The sequence below is a fragment of the Neoarius graeffei genome, chromosome 11, assembly GCF_027579695.1.
Source record: "Neoarius graeffei isolate fNeoGra1 chromosome 11, fNeoGra1.pri, whole genome shotgun sequence".
NCBI classification, from domain to species: Eukaryota; Metazoa; Chordata; class Actinopteri; order Siluriformes; family Ariidae; genus Neoarius; species Neoarius graeffei.
The window spans coordinates 63,587,051-63,607,231 of record NC_083579.1 but is presented as its reverse complement, the minus strand read 5'-3'; the positions used below and the strand labels follow the sequence as shown (position 1 = coordinate 63,607,231).

The 20,181-nt window shown below is 42.1% G+C and overlaps 1 protein-coding gene across 1 annotated transcript; it reads left to right on the top strand.

Annotated features, from left to right (window-relative positions):
• The first annotated feature begins 300 nt into the window (after window positions 1-300).
• hao1 (hydroxyacid oxidase (glycolate oxidase) 1) lies at window positions 301-19,550 on the top strand. Its single transcript, XM_060933124.1, has 8 exons — window positions 301-461; window positions 5,447-5,598; window positions 9,782-10,037; window positions 13,387-13,562; window positions 17,297-17,388; window positions 17,812-17,970; window positions 19,254-19,323; window positions 19,483-19,550. Exons 1-8 carry the CDS (start codon window positions 301-303, stop codon window positions 19,548-19,550), a joined length of 1,134 nt encoding a protein of 377 aa, XP_060789107.1.
• The last annotated feature ends 631 nt before the right edge of the window (window positions 19,551-20,181 follow it).

Here is a 20,181-nt window from a genome sequence, read left to right as displayed (position 1 = left end):
TTTTCAAATTTTTATTTGTTTAAAATTTTGACCATTTTATCTTTTTTTTTTCACTTCACAATTATATGCTTCTCTGTGTTGGTCTGTCACATAAAATCTCAATAAAAAAAAAACTTTTAAGTTTGTGGTTGTAAGGTGGAAAAATGTGAAAAAGTTCAAGGGGTATGAATACTTTTTCAAGGAACTGTACGTCAGCCCTCAGTAGATAAACATTTATTATGAAACTTCCCAAAGTTTTTGGAGTTAATTATTTATAGGTGAGCTGTTGATTTCTGTGAAATGCTGCAGAGGGAGAGACAGATGAAGGGTCGTCTCTTGGGAAACATGTCCGACAAGCCCGTGTGTGTGAGTGATTTTGAGCAGCAAGCTAAAATAATCTTACCCAAAGCAGTATTTGATTATTATTTCTCTGGAGCAGATCAGCAGGAATCACTAGCTGATAATGTAGCAGCTTTCAAAAGGTATGTGATGGTATAATGGCAAAGTGTTTGCTCTATACAACGTGAACACAATCATTAAATTGTGCTTTTGAAATTCAAAAATCAGGATGATTTCCAGGTTTTTTGGGGGTTTTTTTGTATGCTTTTGTGAAAATGCAGCTATACATATCTAGTAGTTTGTTTCTGAGATCTGATTAAATGTGGCAAGCTGGAGTGGCTAATACAATGTACACAAAAAAAAAAAATCCTTTTTCAGCCATAGTTCAATAGTAAATATGTTTTTGTTTGCATAATAGGAGTAATTTAGTAGTTTGACATGCAGCAATAAGTCATAAATCTTAGCTTTGGGCGGCACGGTGGTGTAGTGGTTAGCGCTGTCGCCTCACAGCAAGAAGGTCCGGGTTCGAGCCCCGTGGCCGGTGAGGGCCTTTCTGTGCGGAGTTTGCATGATCTCCCAGTGTCCGCGTGGGTTTCCTCCGGGTGCTCCAGTTTCCCCCACAGTCCAAAGACATGCAGGTTAGGTTAACCGGTGACTCTAAATTGACCGTAGGTGTGAATGTGAGTGTGAATGGTTGTCTGTGTCAGCCCTGTGATGACCTGGCGACTTGTCCAGGGTGTACCCTGCCTTTCACCCGTAGTCAGCTGGGATAGGCTCCAGCTTGCCTGCGACCCTGTAGAAAAGGATAAAGCAGCTAGAGATAATGAGATGAGATGAGATCTTAGCTATAATTATAAATATACAAAGGCTCTATGACTGCCTAGAGTTGTGCAAAGACTGGGTCAAACCATCCATCCATTATCTGTAGCCGCTTATCCTGTTCTACAGGGTTGCAGGCAAGCTGGAGCCTATCCCAGCTGACTACGGGCGAGAGGCAGGGTACACCCTGGACAAGTTGCCAGGTCATCTCAGGGCTGACACAAACAACCATTCACACTCAGTCAATTTAGAGCCACTAATTAACCTAACCTGCATGTCTTTGGACTGTGGGGGAAACCGGAGCACCCAGAGGAAACCCATACAGAAAGGCCCTCGTCGGGCACTGGGCTCGAACCCAGGACCTTCTTGCTGTGAGGCGACAGTGCTAACCACTACGCCGCCTCTGGATCAAACCCATATTATTTAATAACAGACCAAAACCTCATACTGCTTAGGAATTTACACAAGTTCTAAGCTGGAAATCCAGTTACAGTGTATGCGTGCTACGATGCACATAAACTTCCTCAAAGGGTGAGGCCACACAATCAATCAAACAAAACCACTCTCGTCACACCATGTACTAAAAAAACTTTATGAAAATGCTGCACATTGTTTTTCCACATGCAAGCCCTTTCTTTGCTGTCACTACTAAGACGAGTAACACGGAGTAACACATGCTGAGGTGGAAGTCGTGACATGTCAAGCAAGAAATATAAACCATCACAACAAGTTGGGGAAATTGATTTCAGACCCCAAGCTAATAACACGAGCCATTCCATTACAACATTATATTCGTTCCTCCTCATTCAGCAAGTGGAAAAAAATATCCACCCAGGCTATTTCACAACTCTGGTTTTTCTTATTAATCTACAGCATGGATGTTAGAGGTCAGAAAAGGTTATGGAACTCTTTTTTTTTTCCCAGGATTCCCTGCTGGTCTCTCCTGTGTGGGTAGTTAGATGCACTTCAGACTCCAATTGAGGAGGGGGGAAAGTGTCCTAAAGCACTGTCAACAAAAACAAAAAGCCTGTCATTATGCAGATAAACCTTGTGCTACATTATTTATAGTATAATCAAGAACAAACCATTAAGCTCAGGGTCCAGGGAGTGATCATGGAAAGTGAAAGTAGCTGTAGTTAGTCAGCTCTAGCCAGATCACCCTGACTACATCAGCCATTAACAGTGACAGGCAACAATTAAGAGCTCTGTGGTGGGGCTCTATTTCTCACATTAATGTGTCTGCTTAAAACAGCACAGCGAATTGAACCTGTGTCTCCAGAATATAGCTTTGCTCCTGCTTTATATAATGCCCGTAACGTCACAGACTGAAAAAGTACAAGCAGATAACAAAGTGCTGGGAAAGGAGATCTCAAAGAGTGGACAAGCATTTACATGATGCATGAGATCCAAGGTGTATTCCTGCGATAGGCTCCTGATCCACCATGACCCTGCGCAGGATGAAAAGATGAGAAGAGAGCAAAAAAGAAAGACATGGAGACGAGAAGACAAGACAAGGAGATGAGGGAAGAAAGGAAGAGGAGAGGCGAAGCAGGGCTGCCAACTTTTCAAAATTCCTTGGAGTGAGATTTTTTTTGGGGGGGGGTTGACTCGACGGCAAAATTTTTCTGCACACCACGCCGTAAGTGGGAATTTTGTATTCCGTTTGATATTCACTTGTCCCCCTGCATTCTGGTGTTTTGTTTGTGGGTCGTCCAGCTGGAGATGGACAATGAAGGGGGGGGGGGGGGGGGTTTGAGATTTTGGATTTAGTAGATGTTCCTGCATTCTGGTGGATTTTTGGAGTGGCCTGGTGTGCCATACCTACATTCTTACACACCCTGACTTGCCAGGCCTTCAGCTTGTGGCCAACAAAAGCACCAAGTTTTGGCTTAAAAGCCCCCACAGTAGAAAACTACAGATGACTGCCAATGTTCCTGTAGCCCTATAGATCTGTGTTTCAGATTTAAAGGCAAGTTCATGTTTGAAAATATTACATCAGCTAAGCCTAAACACCTTCTGAATTGAAACTAAATGTTAAGTTTTTAATAACTGTTGCAAAAATAAGATTGTCCCTCACTGACTATTCATTATGTATTTAAGGGCTTTCCCCACCACTGGGTTCAGCAGAAGATTGGCATGGGGAAAAATATCAACAGCAAAAGAACAAATAAAATGCTTAAACAGTAAGCAAAATGTGCATGTGCTACAAGAAACATTAAAATGATTAAGTTTGAACAGTATTGAAACACAAAAAGCTGAACCTTGGCCATTGGTGGGAATGTGCACACAAAGTTGGGCTTAAAAATGTTGGTCATACTTAAATAAGCTATATTAATATATTTCTTATTCATTTATTTCTTATCTATGTTTCTTATTTGTAATAGAGCATTCGTCAGGGCCTGTTATCTAACAAATATTCTCTACCTGTCTTGCCCTCTTTGAAACCCTGTCTCCTCAGTATATTGTTCTGTCTTTTTTTTTTAATTATTCACAAGTTCAAGTTCTTTGATATTACAGGTGACCATGCTTTATTTACTTTAACTGAGCAATTACATACATCATAAATAATTAAAAATAAATACCCTGTAAATAAACAATAGGTATGGTGGCTAATGGCTCTTCTTGCATTTGTAATATTATCTCTTACTTGCTTTATTTTACAACATTTCCAGTATGGCTTCAAATAAAGTCATAAAGTATGATAACATACAGTGAACAAACTAAAAATGCGCCTTAATAAACGTGTGCTAAGGAGGTGCTCTCCCGTGCTGCTTGTTGGGGAAGATAGAGGCTGTGGCACGGCAGGAGGCCTATAATGATTTAGCATGCCTAGTACACAGCTCTCGATATGGCATTAAATATTCTCACAACACTTATAGGCTAAAATGATTAAGAAACTTTATATAAGTTCATAATTACGCCAGTAACACCACACATTGGCGTGCATATGCACAAACCTGCCTGAGACACCCGTCTTCAACTCGGATACCTTCTTCTCTCTCCTCTTCCTCTAAATTGACGGTAGGCAATTATCCAACTTCCGGCGAGTGCAGCATCATTAGATGCGCCACCTACCATAGGGGAGTGTGTACAGAAGGGAACACCTCTCTGCCTGTTTAGCCGTGTGTAAGGCGTAATTGATCGATCGCAAGTGGTTGGCGCGACGGAATAGGTAGCCTAGATCAGATAGATAAACTAGATTTTTTTCTAGCGTGAGAAATCGGAGGCGGCACGGTGGTGTAGTGGTTAGCGCTGTTGCCTCACAGCAAGAAGGTCCTGGGTTCGAGCCCCGGGGCCGGCAAGGGCCTTTCTGTGTGGAGTTTGCATGTTCTCCCCGTGTCCGCGTGGGTTTCCTCCGGGTGCTCCGGTTTCCCCCACAGTCCAAAGACATGCAGGTTAGGTTAACTGGTGACTCTAAATTGACCGTAGGTGTGAGTGTGAATGGTTGTCTGTGTCTATGTGTCAGCCCTGTGATGACCTGGCGACTTGTCCAGGGTGTACCCCGCCTTTCGCCCGTAGTCAGCTGGGATAGGCTCCAGCTTGCCTGCGACCCTGTAGAAGGATAAAGCGGCTAGAGATAATGAGATGAGATGAGATGAGAAATCGGAGGTATGGCATGTGAGCGTGTGAAGACAGTCAAATGTGTCTCACGCTCATTGCATGAGAGTTGGCAGCCCAGGGCAAAGAGAACGAGATTAGATGAAAAGAAGAATGCAAGAAACAAGAAAGATGTGAGATGAGAAGAGTATGAAAAACAGAATAGTCATTTGAATCTTGAAAAGGAGATAGAAAAGAATGAGAAGAGATGACAGGAGAAGGGGATGAGAAGAGAAATGTAGGAAAGAAAAGAAGGATTTGAGACGAGAGAAGGAGATAAAACGAGGAGGAGGAGGTAAGACAAGCAAAGTAGAAAAGAGAAGACGAGAAGAAAAAGTAGATGAGAAAAGAAAGATATGAGAAGTCAGAAATCAGCATGGTCAGTTGAAACTATTTTTTTTTTTTAAATCTAGATGAAGCCAATTTTCTACAGACAGAAAAGTAGATGAAAAGAAAGGATGTGAATAAATAATAAGGCAAACAGGGATCGTGTGTGTTTGCACCAGTAGCTTTAGGGCTTGAGTAAAAGTGAAAGGTTTGAAAAATGACCATACCAACAAAAAAACAAGGAGGAATGACCTGTGGACGACGAGGAATGTGATGTAGTGCAAAGTAGGCAGCTTATGTATTGAGAGACAAATTACAGTGAGTCAACGATTAATGTTTCCCTGCCTCTTCATCCTCAGAGTGTATTTTTTCCTTCTTGTTAAAGATGGCGCTTGTTCCCACGCGTGCTTAAAGATGTGTCCAAGGTGGACATGTCTACCACTGTGCTGGGACAGAGCGTGAGCATGCCTGTGTGTGTAGCAGCCACTGCAATGCAGAGGATGGCTCACCCTGAAGGAGAGACTGCTACTGCCAAAGGTGAGACATGCAGCTCCAGGACACGTCACACAGAGTGCTGGATCCATAGTGTAATAATGTAATACACCACATGGTGGCAATCCAGGTCTGTGTTACGCATGATGTTACAGCAAGGCTTCACGTCACCATCACAAGGGTGAACAGTTCACACATTGAACTCTGTCACAGCAAAGTCAAATCTGCCCATATTCCCATGGTTCTCTTACACAGTAGTCACACCAACTTCATGTATAATTATAATTATTCTATCCACATTGACTGACTGGATATGAGCAATCGCGTGCTCTGATTGGCTACTCTACTACTAGGCTATCAGCTCATATACCGCAAGTAGAAAAAAAACAAAATGGAGGCGCGTGTAGCTTAACCAACCGAGGACGAAAAAATTCTACTAAAAAACAAAAACCCCCTAAAGGCCCGGTCCTACTGCACTTACGGATGCAAAGAGGATGTAAAACGTAAAAAAATCTTTGCCATCCGTTGGAAAACGCTATGCATCCGTTGTGTACTCATTGCATACGTGCTTCATACGCTCTATCCATCGAGCATCCGTCCACTGTGATTTCATCCGCGCAAAAAATTTTGAGCTGCACAAAACTTTTAGAACGGATGAACTTTCCGCCGTGTACGATGTAAATCCGCGACATATACGAGCAACAAACGTTCTATGTCCGTTATCATCCGTTAAACGTCTGCTGTATCCTCTCTGCATCCTCTGGGCATCCTCGCAACTCACATCCGCTGCAGCTGAAAACGGAAAGAGGGAGGAAAGATAAGGTACATGAAACGTCTATTCATCGTTAGTAGCACGGAAATAGAAAGGATGTAAGCGTATGCATCTCGTATATAAAGTATTCAAAACGGACGAAGCGTTTATATCTGGGATGTATCTCGTATATTTAGGATGTCTGGAGTATGTGTAGAGTATGTAGAAGGACACCTAGCGCAGTGAATGGTCTGCATCCGATATACATCCGTGCAACATCCCCTTTGTTTCCGTTAGGCGTACGTGATGCATCCCCTTCATCCGCTATGCATCCGCTCTTTCTGCTATGCGTCCGCTTCTCAGTTATCACCGGTAACCCCTTCGGAGCTGTCATCCACTTCCATCCGCTTTCATCCGCTAGGCTTCCTATGAACATGCGTTTAACATCCCCGCTATATACTACCCACGTCCGTTCTTTTCCGTTCTGTTTTCGCCAATTTTCGCCAATTTTGTCCATTTCTGGAGCGGATGAAAACGGATAGAGCCACCTCCGAAATTTTGCTCGTCCGCTGTGTCCTTTTTGCATACGTTTTGTGTCCATCGGCCAGTGGGACCGGGCCTTAAAATAAAAAAAAAGCAACAAGATATGGAATAAAAGTATTTGATGGTAAGAACGTCCATCCATCCATTACCTGTAGCTGCTTATCCTGTTCTACAGGGTCGCAGGCAAGCTGGAGCTTATCCCAGCTGGCTATGGGCAAGAGGCGGGGTACACCCTGGACAAGTCACTAGGTCATCGCAGGGCTGACACAGAGACAAACAACCATTCACACCTACGGTCCAATTTAGAGCCACCAATTAGCCTAACTTGCATGTCTTTGGACTGTGGAGGAAACCAGAGCAAACCCACACAGAACATGCAAACTCCACACAGAAAGGCCCTCGCCGGCTGCTGGGCTCGAACCCAGGACATTCTTGCTGTGAGGCAACAGTGCTAACCACTACACCACCGTGCCGCCATGATAAGAGCGTATGTTGTTGTTTTTTCAAGACTTATTGTTATTATAGCATTTTTCACAAATTGCTCCTGTCATTTCGCCGGTTTGTTTACAGTCTAAGCGGAAATTATTTTATCAGACGTTTTGTATAAAGTTTTTATTGATCAAATTTGCAAAAAATAAAAATGCTTTGTCTCTCAAAATCCAGTGAATGTGGATAGAATAAAACAATTATTCCACTCAATCTCGTCATACACGGTTTACAAATAACTCGGCGCTCGCTACGCACCTCATCAGCTATAAGCTCATGTACGATTCGATTTCATGCAATAACTCTTAAATATACACAGATAGATTTTAAACACATATTGTTATGCTGTGCACCTGGAATTTTCACAGGAAGTGCATATATTTTTATTTTTCAAATGTGGTTTTCCGGGCGGCACGGTGATGTCGTGGTTAGCACTGTCGCCTCGCAGCAAGAAGGTCCTGGGTTTGAGCCCAGTGGCCAACGAGGGCCTTTCTGTGTGGAGTTTGCATGCTGTCCACGTGGGTTTCCTCCGGATGCTCCAGTTTCCCCCAAAGACATGCAGGTTAGGTTAGTTGGTGGCTCTAAATTGACCATAGGTGTGAATGGTTGTGTGTCTCTATGTGTCAGCCCTGCGATAGCCTGGTGACTTGTCCAGGGTGTACCCCGCCGCCCATAGTCAGCTGGGATAGGCTCCAGCTTGCCTGCGACCCTGTAGGACAGGATAAACGACTACAGATGATGGATGGAAGTGTGTTTTTCCAACAATTAATTTGTTTTCATGCGATTACACGTTTATATGCTGTTTCAGGTGTACTTGAGGTCACTTTTTTCACATACTTCCCTCATTTGAACACATGCTTCTCACATAATTACATGTCAAATATGTGATTTTTTTTTCCAAAAGAGTTAATCTGTGTTGTGCTGCAAAGACTAATCTCATCCTTACATCCAGTGTTCAAATTGCACAGATTTTTCTTAAGGATTAGTTCCAATCCAAAGCTTCGGAAAAAAAACCCCTGCAATTTATCTGACAATAAAAATAATTATAGGAAGTCAGAAAATAAATGTGGCTGAATCATGCATTAAGATGAATGAATGAATGAATGAATGAATGAATGAATGAATACTAAATTCAAGAAGGTTTTTTTTTTGCCATAACCCACTTAATCTACAGAGCTGACATAAAGAAGTCGATGTGCGCCATTTTGCCAAGTGAGGAAAGTTCCATTCATCCATTATCCATAACCGCTTATCCTGTGCAGGGTCGCAGGCAAGCTGGAGTCTATCCCAGCTGACTATGGGTGAAAGGCGGGGTACACCCTGGACAAGTCACCAGATCATCGCAGGGCTGACTCATAGAGACATACAACCATTCACACTCACATCTACACTACTGTTCAAAAGTTTGGGGTCACTTTGAAATGTCCTTATTTCTGAAAGAAAAGCACTGTTCTTTTCAATGAAGATCACTTTACACTAATCAGAAATACACTCTATACATTGCTAATGTGGTAAATGACTATTCTAGCTACAAATGTCTGGTTTTTGGTGCAATATCTCCATAGGTGTATAGAGGCCCATTTCCAGCAACTCTCACTCCAGTGTTCTAATGGTACAATGTGTTTGCTCATTGCCTCAGAAGGCTAATGGATGATTAGAAAACCCTTGTACAATCATGTTAGCACAGCTGAAAACAGTTGAGCTCTTTAGAGAAGCTATAAAACTGACCTTCCTTTGAGCAGATTGAGTTTCTGGAGCATCACATTTGTGGGGTCGATTAAATGCTCAAAATGGCCAGAAAAATGTCTTGACTATATTTTCTATTCATTTTACAACTTATGGTGGTAAATAAGTGTGTGACTTTTCATGGAAAACACAAAATTGTCTGGGTGACCCCAAACTTTTGAACAGGAGTGTACGGTCAATTTAGAGTCACCAGTTAACCTAACCTGCATGTCTTTGGGGGAAACCAGAGCACCCAGAGGAAACCCATGCGGACAACATGCAAATTCCACACAGAAAGGCCCTTGCCGGCCACTGGGCTTGAACCCAGAACCTTCTTGCTGTGAGGCGACCGTGCTAACCACTACACCACCGTTCTTCCCAGTGAGAAAAGTTATATCAATTAAACCAGATCCTAAAGCTTCAACTTTCATGCTAATATCTCCATCAATGCCACTAATTCAGTGTTGGGTTTCTCAGCATTATGACATTAAACAGCTGGAAAATGATGAGTGAGAAAAACAGCTCCTGCTCTTTCATTTTTAGGAGCTAACCCTTTGGTATTAAATTGCTAATTGAGGTTTATTATAGTCAGGTATTTTTCACGTACGTTTCATTATTTTTCCTCCACAAAGTTAAGAAAATAAGAGCTTTTTAAAATAATTTTACTATAAAAGATCCTTTTAGCACATCATGTTTTTTTTTTTTTTTGTCTCTTTCCTGTAGCTTGTTTGTCTGCTGGCACGGGTATGATGCTGAGCTCCTGGGCCACCTCTACCATAGAGGAAGTAGCAGAAGCAGCCCCGGCTGGCGTGCGCTGGTTGCAGCTCTACATTTACAAAGACCGAGCACTGACTCAGTCTCTAGTCAAGAGGGCTGAAGAGGCAGGGTATAAGGGTATCTTTGTCACAGTGGACACACCTTATCTTGGCAAGCGGCGTGATGACGTGCGCAATCGCTTCAAGCTGCCCTCTCATTTGAGGTAAAAGTGGAGGCAACTATGCACAACATGTTAGTGTGCCATGTGCAGGGTTTCACAGCCTTTTGTGAACATACAAGTGGAGCACTTACTCCAGGGCATAGTGCACACAGCAGTGCCAGTCTACTGCCTAAAGGAATTTAGCAACTAGTGTCATACATTCTTTACCATTGAAAGAAAAAAAAACCTTCACCATCTTGTTTTATACACACAAAACACCAGAAATTATCGCAGAGTTAAAGGCCCTGTCCACACGGCAACGGATTCAGGTGAATCTGATCAAATTGTTTAGCGTTTCGGCCTGGCGTCCACATGGCACCGGCGTTTTGGGTGCCCCAAAACGATATTTTTTGAGAACGGGTTCCAGAGTGGAAAAATCTGGCAACGGCGCCGTTGCAAAGTCGTCTGGATGAGTAGAACGGATTTGTTTACGATGACGTCACAACCACATGACTAGAAGACCCTTCAACAGACCGTTTTGTATGAACCACTGCATTGCATTCACTTTTGTATACAGCTTTTCTTTTAAATAAACAAGTAACTGAACCATTTCTTGAATTTCTTTTTTTTTTATTGGATAAGACTGCTTTTCAAAATGTTCACACACAATATAAAAAGTTATATAAATTATATAAAAATGCTTTTCAAAATGTTCACACACAATAAGAAAATTAAGTTATATAAAACTATGCACACTAATAAAACTAATTTGTGCACACAGAAGGCATGATTTCCTCGCATAGTCGCAGCCATCTTCTTCTTGTTGTTGTGTGTTTGTTCCTGTGAGTGCTTCACGCCGGGTAGAAGAAGGGGTTTATGCACATGCGTCCTACTTCTTCTATTGTCTCCGATGGGACCGTCTTACAGTGCACGTAGAGGTGTGGCATGTGTATTGCATCGTTTTCAGCAAGCGTCGCGTTGCCATATGTACCTGATATTTTACTGATCCGTTGCCCATGTGGACGTGATATTTTTTTTACCCGCTAAAAAAAAATCTCGTTGCCGTTGTCGTGTGGATGTAGCGAAAGTCAGCAAGTCTGCCAGTAAATATAAATGCTGTACCTATACACTTGCTGGAGGATAATACAGCGATGATCCCACAATGGAGGTCCATTTGTGTCCCACTGATATTCCATTTACAAATACACTCACCCTCCATTTTAACGGGAACATCTGTACCCCTGCTCATTCATGCATTTATCCAATCAGTCAAGATGTTTTTCCAGTCTTCATCTGTCTAGTTTGGGTGAGCCTGTTCTTGGCTGACAGGAAATGCTGTAGCTTATCCTGCTGTTGTAGCTTATCCACCTCATGATACGAAGTGTGCATTCTGAATTGCTCTTCTGTTCACTACGGTCGTAATGAGTGACTATTTGAGTTCCTGTCAGCTCACGCCCATCTCTCCATCCTCTTTTGACCATTTTTGCACAATTCTCTGTAAACTCTACAGTATAGACTGCCTTGCATGAAAATCCCAAGAGACCAGCAGTTTCTGAAATACTCGCACCAACAACCAAGTCACCGAGATGATATTTTTTGATGATTCTGATGTTTGATGCAAAAAGTAACTGAAGCCCTTGACCTGTATCTGGAGGAGTTTATGCATTGTGCTACTGCCACATGATGGACTGATTGGATAACTGCAGGAATAAGCAGGCGTTTCTAATAAAGTGGTCCATGAATGTATGTATAAGTGTAAAGTAAAAGACATTTTAAACATAAACAAGTGTCTTAGCACTGTCGCCTCACAGCAAGAAGGTCTGGGTTCGGGGCCGGCGAGGGCCTTTCTGTGTGGAGTTTGCATGTTCTCCCCGTGTCCGCGTGGGTTTCCTCCGGGTGCTCCGGTTTCCCCCACAGTCCAAAGACATGCAGGTTAGGTTAACTGGTGACTCTAAATTGACCGTAGGTGTGAATGTGAGTGTGAATGGTTGTCTGTGTCTATGTGTCAGCCCTGTGATGACCTGGCGACTTGTCCAGGGTGTACCCCGCCTTTCACCCGTAGTCAGCTGGGATAGGCTCCAGCTTGCCTGCGACCCTGTAGAACAGGATAAAGCAGCTACAGATAATGGATGGATAAACAAGTGTCCTTCACAACAACCTATATACATATTTCAGATAAATCACTTACAAAAATAAAACCGACAGCGTTCATAAAACAGCATTTTCTTTGTCCAAGCCCACTTTAACAATCTTAATATTTTTGTATTAATGTATGAATCAATATAACATCTTCTGCGTGAATCATCCATTTCCATGAGTTATCCATTACAGGTTATCAAATATGTCCATTCTTTTTTTCAAACATTTGGTTCAAACATTCACTCAACCCTGTTACCTCAACATGTTCACCTCGTTTTCAAACATGAACTTTCATCTTCCTGAAGATAAAAAGAACGTTCTTTCATGAATTTTTTTTTTTTTAAGATTTCAAGTTAATCATTAGAAAGCCCTTCATGTCCTCATACCATAAACATGGATAGTAGTTAACCACATTTTGAGCAGCTGGTCATATTACGCACACACACAAAAAAAAAACTCAGTCCTGTTACTCATTTAAAAGAAAAATGCAGCCAATGTCATAAAAAAATTGTAAAAATAAATATTGTCTTGGATGACATTTTTAATGCATGTTTTCTAAGATTCAATGATAAAACAATTTTAAGTTACAAGGGTGAAATGATACTGCAGTCATGGAATCACACACAAACTCTCAACCTTTTTTTTAGAGAACCACTTACAGTTCATGCATATCTCCAAGTATTTAACGAGAGATAAGTGTCTAATGCTGACATTCTTGTAAGATTTCTTGAAAAGCAAAGCCCATCTGAATTTTGGCCCCACACAGACAGCTTTGTTTTCTCTTGAAAACTGAACTGTGGTCCCTGAACAGGCTTATGTATTTATGGAACAGAACACTGGCTTCTAAAACCAGGGAAACATTTTCCCCCTCACGTCTTACAGTAGATTAGCAAGTCGCTCATGGGGATTAATAGGAACTGGTTAATCTTCACTACCCCTCATTACGTTAGGCTAAAGAAAACAGCTTGATGAAAGCAAAGGCTTCCTGTTCTGTACTGCGAGGTGAATTATTGCAATCTGAAAACTAAAATGAAGTTTGTGAACAGATCATATATTCCTCATGTGCTACTCCTTTTTCCACCAGAAATGACATGATACAGCCTTGTGAGCTTTCCAGATTTTTTTTTTTTAAGGTGTAGCACCAGCATCAACAAGGTGCTATTGAGCAGCAGGGGTACTGGTTGGCTTAATTCCCAAACTGGCTTTTTAAACACTGACCAAAAACAACACTCTTCAAATTAATGTAATTTTTTGTGCACTCTTTCTTTTTCAGAATGGCCAATTTTGAAACGCCTGATTTAGCATTCTCATCAAAGGAGGGCTACGGGGAGGACAGCGGCCTGGCAGTGTATGTGGCTCAGGCCATAGATCCCACACTGAAGTGGGAGGACATTGCTTGGCTAAAAAGAATCACTTCCTTGCCTGTGGTGGTTAAAGGAGTTTTGAGAGGTGGGTGCTCCAGCTGGGAGGAGTGATTAGAGCGTCTGCGCTCATCCGTCTGCGGCCTTTGGTCTCTGGAAATGAACCACTGATATACCGTCAAAGGGATTTGCATAATCCGATTTTAAAAAAAAAACCCACGAATGATATGTGAGCTGCATGTCAGCAAGGGCGTGTTAATTAAATACAGTATGTACCTTATTTCATGGCAGGAAAGATATGCAGTGAAGTTTGCAGCTCCTACACATAATGGCCTCCATATGGCTAAAACCATTGTTATCTTTCTTTGAGATCGGCCTTTAACTTTCAGATCTTGCTGGGTCTGGAACTAAGATCACTTGAAGATGGAGTCTGAAAGTCTTGATGTGGAAATAGAGAAAGTACAGTGTTTATGGGAATTGACACCACCTTCAATGGTCCATATACTCAGCACAAAAAAAAAATCTTTGATATTAAATAATCCCAGCTATGTTAACACGTGGGCGGCACGGTGGTGTAGTGGTTAGCGCTGTCGCCTCACAGCAAGAAGGTCCGGGTTTGAGCCCCGTGGCCGGCGAGGGCCTTTCTGTGTGGAGTTTGCATGTTGTCCGCGTGGGTTTCCTCCGGGTGCTCCAGTTTCCCCCACAGTCCAAAGACATGCAGGTTAGGTTAACTGGTGGCTCTAAATTGACCGTAGGTGTGAAGGGTAGTCTATGTGATGACCTGGTGACTTGTCCAGGGTGTACCCCGCCTTTCGCCCGTAGTCAGCTGGGATAGGCTCCAGCTTGCCTGCGACCCTGTAGAACAGGATAAAGCGGCTACAGATAATGAGATGTTAACACGTACTATGTAACAGGCAACATGCAAGGAAGTATTAACAGTTCAACACAAAAATATTGTTGCTTCCTTTAAATATCTTTATACTACAGCAGTATTAAAATACTCAAATCTGATTGGTCAGAAGGTGATTAATTTCTATGACAGCAGCTTTAACAGTAGTGCTAACTGTAATTCAAATCACAGTTTTATAAGGATGTGCTTCTTCTAACAGATTATCATTTCTGTGGGAACTTGTATTGCAAATTCGCCACATAATAATAATAATAATAACAACAACAACAAGTGTTGCCAGGCAAAACAAACCTTGCCCGGTAGCACTTATGATGAATATGAAGGAAGATATCGCAAAAAAAAAAAAAAAAAAAAGGTACCCTATGGGTACATGTGGCTACTGCTGAAAATATATATTTTTTCTGATATCATGTCCATACAGTAAATATAGCATATATATATATATATATATATATATATATATATATATATATATATATATATATATACACTCTATGAGGCAGTAGCCACAAAAATGAAGTATAATTCAAAAATGAACAATTTAAAAATCACAGAAGTAAAATATACCAAGTGTCTGTACTTTATATTATTCTACTCTTACCTCTTACAGTTTTAGAAATTGAAACCTCCGAACCGAGGCTGACATACACACGATGTCGCCATGACCGAAACTCTTATTTCCTGGAAATGGCCCGGCGCTAGAGCTCAGTGGAACACACGTTCCCTCTGTAATAAGCATAAACATGTCTGAAAGCGATTAATCCATTTATTTCAAATGGTGAACCGAATTGTATATACTCACCAGCCATTTTAATCGGAACATGTGTATGCGCATGTGCAGTGCGCGATCATTACACTTACATTCTTACAGCATGATGACCTTGACTGAATGGCCCTCAAAATGTTGGAGGTTCTCATCATCATCAGTCGGCTGCAGAGCAGTTGATCACAAGTTTTGTCCACGACTGACGGTCAGCAGCCAGCGCAGCAATAGTATCGGGGGTCAGGTCACCCTCTGCATCCCCCAGCAGGTTCTGAACGTAGGTCAGGTAGCTCGTTTTCTGACGTCCTGGGCATCTTTTGCCATGGGTTGGGATGTAGAGGGCATATGTCCTGATTGGCTCCTCTATGGACAAGAACCCCCATTTGGAGGTTCTATTTGAGACCAATGACCATCTATCCTGAAAGTTTCATGAAGATTGATCCAGCTGTTTTCCCATAATATCATTTACAAAAAAAACAAAGAAACCTGACCAAAAACAATACCTTGCCCCACTTACAGTATTCCATAGCAGACGAGGTAATAATGCCCTCCACGGACTACCACCTTGTTGTGGTGGAGGGTCTTGTGTGTCTCAGTCATCCTGAGAGCTATACTGGTGGGAGCTATTGCTCCTGCTACAGCCACCCAAGCCAGAAAGATTGAAGGGAAGAGGCCAGATGAAGAGTAGTCCAATTTTACCCCAGTCCATGCATCCCTGCAACCTAGAAATACTGGGTTGACATCCGGCAGGGAATAGTCGTGTCCCATGAGCAGGAGGGGCTCTTGAGTCTTGGATGACAGCCTTCCTAGAGATGGTGTCTCGATAAAAAATACCAGTGGTGGTAGCACCTTAAAACACCATCCTCTTAAATGAGTTCAAATGTCAAATGATAATTTACCAGAAAATGGTGTGAATGGGACTGGAGGTATAACAAGTGAAGGCACCTTGCCCAGCAGGTGTTCCTTGGCCCATCAGCAAGGACCCAGTCATAATCCAGCTACTGCTAGGATGAAGTGGAATAATATTGTAAATCAAGTTGCGATGGAGGGCGGCACGGTGGTGTAGTGGTTAGCGCTATCGCCTCACAGCAAGAAGGTCTGGGTTCGAGCCCTGTGGCCGGCGAGGGCCTTTCTGTGCGGAGTTTGCATGTTCTCCCCGTGTCCGCATGGGTTTCTTCTGGGTGCTCTGGTTTCCCCCACAGTCCAAAGACATGCAGGTTAGGTTAACTGGTGACTCTAAATTGACCGTAGGTGTGAATATGAGTGTGAATGGTTGTCTGTGTCTATGTGTCAGCCCTGTGATGACCTGGCGACTTGTCCAGGGTGTACCCCGCCTTTCGCCCGTAGTCAGCTGGGATAGGCTCCAGCTTGCCTGTGACCCTGTAGAACAGGATAAAGCGGGTAGAGATAATGAGATGGAAGTTGCGATGGAATGCTACTATTGAAGTAAACCACTTGATGAAAACAGAAAGCCGATCAAAGGTTACAGGCAACGAATGCATATGGAATGGCAAGAAAGAGGCATGTTAGAAAGATCAAGATCTCAGAAGAAAAATAGCTAGACTTTGGCAGATAAAAGAGGTAATGGTCATCCCAATGGTAATAGGTGAACTTGGCTGTGTAATGGTTGACTTCAGTAAATGGGTAGAAAAGCTTGGAATTAAAATGGCAACATCGATGTTACAAAAGACAACGCTGCTTGGAATAGTAAGGATACTGAGAAGAGTGCTTGAAACCTGATCATGGAGAAAAAATGAATGCCCAGGACCCATGATCATTTGTTATGACCCACTCCTTGGTGAAAACCGACAAAGATCAGCCTGTGAGGAGGAAATAATAATAATCAGAGAAAAATGTGTTGTTATTTAACCAAGAAAATGTATAATCATTATTACTGATGGTGACACTTCCTGTAAAGAGCAGTTTATTTAACATTTATGAGAGAAGCTTCACATATTGGTGTTTTGTATCAATAATCAACACCATGGTGGAAACAGTAACTGCTACCGTACATCACATCAACCCATTGTTGATTATTTTCCAAGAACAGCACACCTCATTGTGTTTTATTCCTTACATAATATGCAAAGAGAACTGTGTATGCTTAACCTGATGCCAACATCTTGTTTATTCCAAATCTATGCTGCAGCGGAAGATGCCAGAGAAGCTCTGAAATACGGTGTTGATGGGATACTCGTGTCAAACCATGGAGCAAGACAGCTTGATTGTGTTCCAGCCACCGTAAGTGCCTAGTGAAAGAGTAAACAGTGCTTATACTTTAGAGATCCCCAAGCCGCATGTTATCTCTTCAGTAAACAACTGTGGTCTGAAAATTACATCTCAGTTAGTGTTGCCTGGGTGTTGGTTCTTTAAGGTGTCACACTGCGGCGTGACTAAAAGCTATGATTGCAGGTATCACACGATGCTCATGCTGTATTTTTGTCAAATGGGTAGGTTATTGGTTTATTTCATCATAGCAACCTTCATACACTGTTTATTAAATGTCAAAAGGTTTATGGAAACTAGTCTTACTTACTGCTCTGACGTCTTTGTGGGTCATACTTTCTAGCATGGCATGCAAAAATTAAACACAAGTGAGAAGAGTTCGAGCAAGCTAAAATGTGTTTGAATTGTGTTACACAATGTACCTGTGTGTGAGAGCAGATCGATGCCTTGCCTGAGATTGTGGAGGCCGTGGGTGGCAGAGCAGAAGTTTATCTGGATGGAGGCATACGCACAGGCACAGATGTGCTCAAGGCCCTGGCGCTGGGGGCAAAGGCTGTGTTTGTAGGAAGACCCATCCTGTGGGGCCTGGCCTGTGAGGTGAGAAAGAAAACATGGCAGCAGAACTTTTTCAACTAAAACTAACTTTTGTTAAAGGCCTTTCAGATTTTTCAAGCGTAGGTCATAAAAAGAATTTTCCCTGACATCCAGTTATTTTTGTTTAGTGGACCAAAAGCTACTGAATTCGAATCACAGGCTTCCAAATGTATTCGTTTTTTTTTCTTTTAAATAGAACAATTAATGAATTTAGGGCCAAGTGGCCCTAAATCCTCTGCTATTTTTTCCTGCCTCACCATGACCCAATTCAAGATACTATGTCATGCATCACGTGATGGGCTTTCCCCGTTCGCACAAGGCATTGTGGGATACAAATTTGAAACAGGAGAGAAAAATGGGGGCAGCACGGTGGTGTAGTGGTTAGTGCTGTCGCCTCACAGCAAGAAGGTCCGGGTTCGAGCCCTGTGGCCGGCGAGGGCCTTTCTGTGCGGAGTTTGCATGCTCTCCCCGTGTCCGCGTGGGTTTCCTCCGGGTGCTCCGGTTTCCCCCACAGTCCAAAGACATGCAGGTTAGGTTAACTGGTGACTCTAAATTGACCGTAGGTGTGAATGTGAGTGTGAATGGTTGTCTGTGTCTATGTGTCAGCCCTGTGATGACCTGGCGACTTGTCCAGGGTGTACCCCGCCTTTCGCCCGTAGTCAGCTGGGATAGGCTCCAGCTCGCCTGCAACCCTGTAGAACAGGATAAAGCGGCTAGAGATAATGAGATGAGATGAGAAAAATGGAGGATGTGAGTGTGCGAATGAAACGTGAAAGACTGACTGCAGTAACGGAAAGTGAGGAGAAAAGCGTTATGTTGCGAAGGAAAGGAAACGCAGGACCAACCTAATAAATATCGGCGCTCAGCGAGCACCTCGGTGTGATCAGCTGTTCGTTTACCGACAGAATGATGGAACTGTCAGTGCACGCTCAAGGTAAACCTGTAGATGGCTTTAATGCAACACTGGATGCCAGCTGCCGTAAAACCCAAAAGAAGAAGAAGATAAACCTGCGCATGCGCACACGGACTTCCTCTGTCTGCTTGACTGAACAAAGCGAGCGATTTCATGCACATTATTTGCTCGGGAATCCTCTCAAATTAAATAACTTCCCAGCCACAGAATGGCCTGGTTTTTTTTTTTTTTTTAATTTAGATATTACAGAAATAAACATGTATCACAATGACCAAATTTCATAGGGAACTAAATTTCACTGATTTTATGAAATCGAAAGGCCTTCTAGCTTTAATGCAAATTTGATCACAAAAATATCTAATGCTGTTATTAGGGTGAGAAAGGTGTCAGAGATGTGCTTCAGTTACTACAAGAGGAACTTCACCTTGCATTAGCTCTTACAGGTACCGCTTTCCAGTTCATACATACATTCTTCCAAAAAATAATTGTAAATAATACCATGGTAAAAGTAGGTTTCTGTCATTTATTGCATTATGATCAGTTGTTGGGACATTCTACATTTAATATTTAATTTTAAAATTTTTTGTGTTGGAATGCCAAAGGGTGCCGGTCTTTGAAGGAAATCAATAGAACCCTTTTGAGAAGATCTGAGCAAATCCCAAGGCTCTGATGACCTGCATGAAGCTGTTATTAAGATCTCAGTATTCAATAATTCTAGAATATGACTTAAGGCATCGTATAAATTGAACAGATACCAAAAAGTTATTAGAACACGTTATTTATATCATAAGCTATCATAATAGTATATAAATAAGCAAGAAATATGAATTATATATTACATCAATTCTTATTGATGTACATGAGTCATTCTTTGCCATGCTTTCTTTTTTTTAATTACCTTTAGATACTACAAGTGACAATATTGAAATTAATTTAGTTGGATTATTATATATATATCGTATTTTCTTGTTTCTAATCAAAATAATTCTTTCATATGTCATCATGTCCTTCTTCCCTGATTATATTAAATGTGCCAGCATGCACTCACTGCTCATTATGCTTCTTGTTTACTTGCTTTCCAAGTTTTTGTGTAACAGTAAGGGAAATTCATAGCATGTCGCCATCTCTGCCCTGTTGCTGCAGCATGTCTCTCATGAATATGTAAACTCCCTTGACTAGGCCCATAAGGCAAACGGATTTGTAAGAAGTTCAGGAAGGTCACCCAAACACTTTGGGATTTCTTTACTAGCTCTTTCCATGGCTGAGCCACCGCTTCTGAATGAAGCCATTATATGCATGGT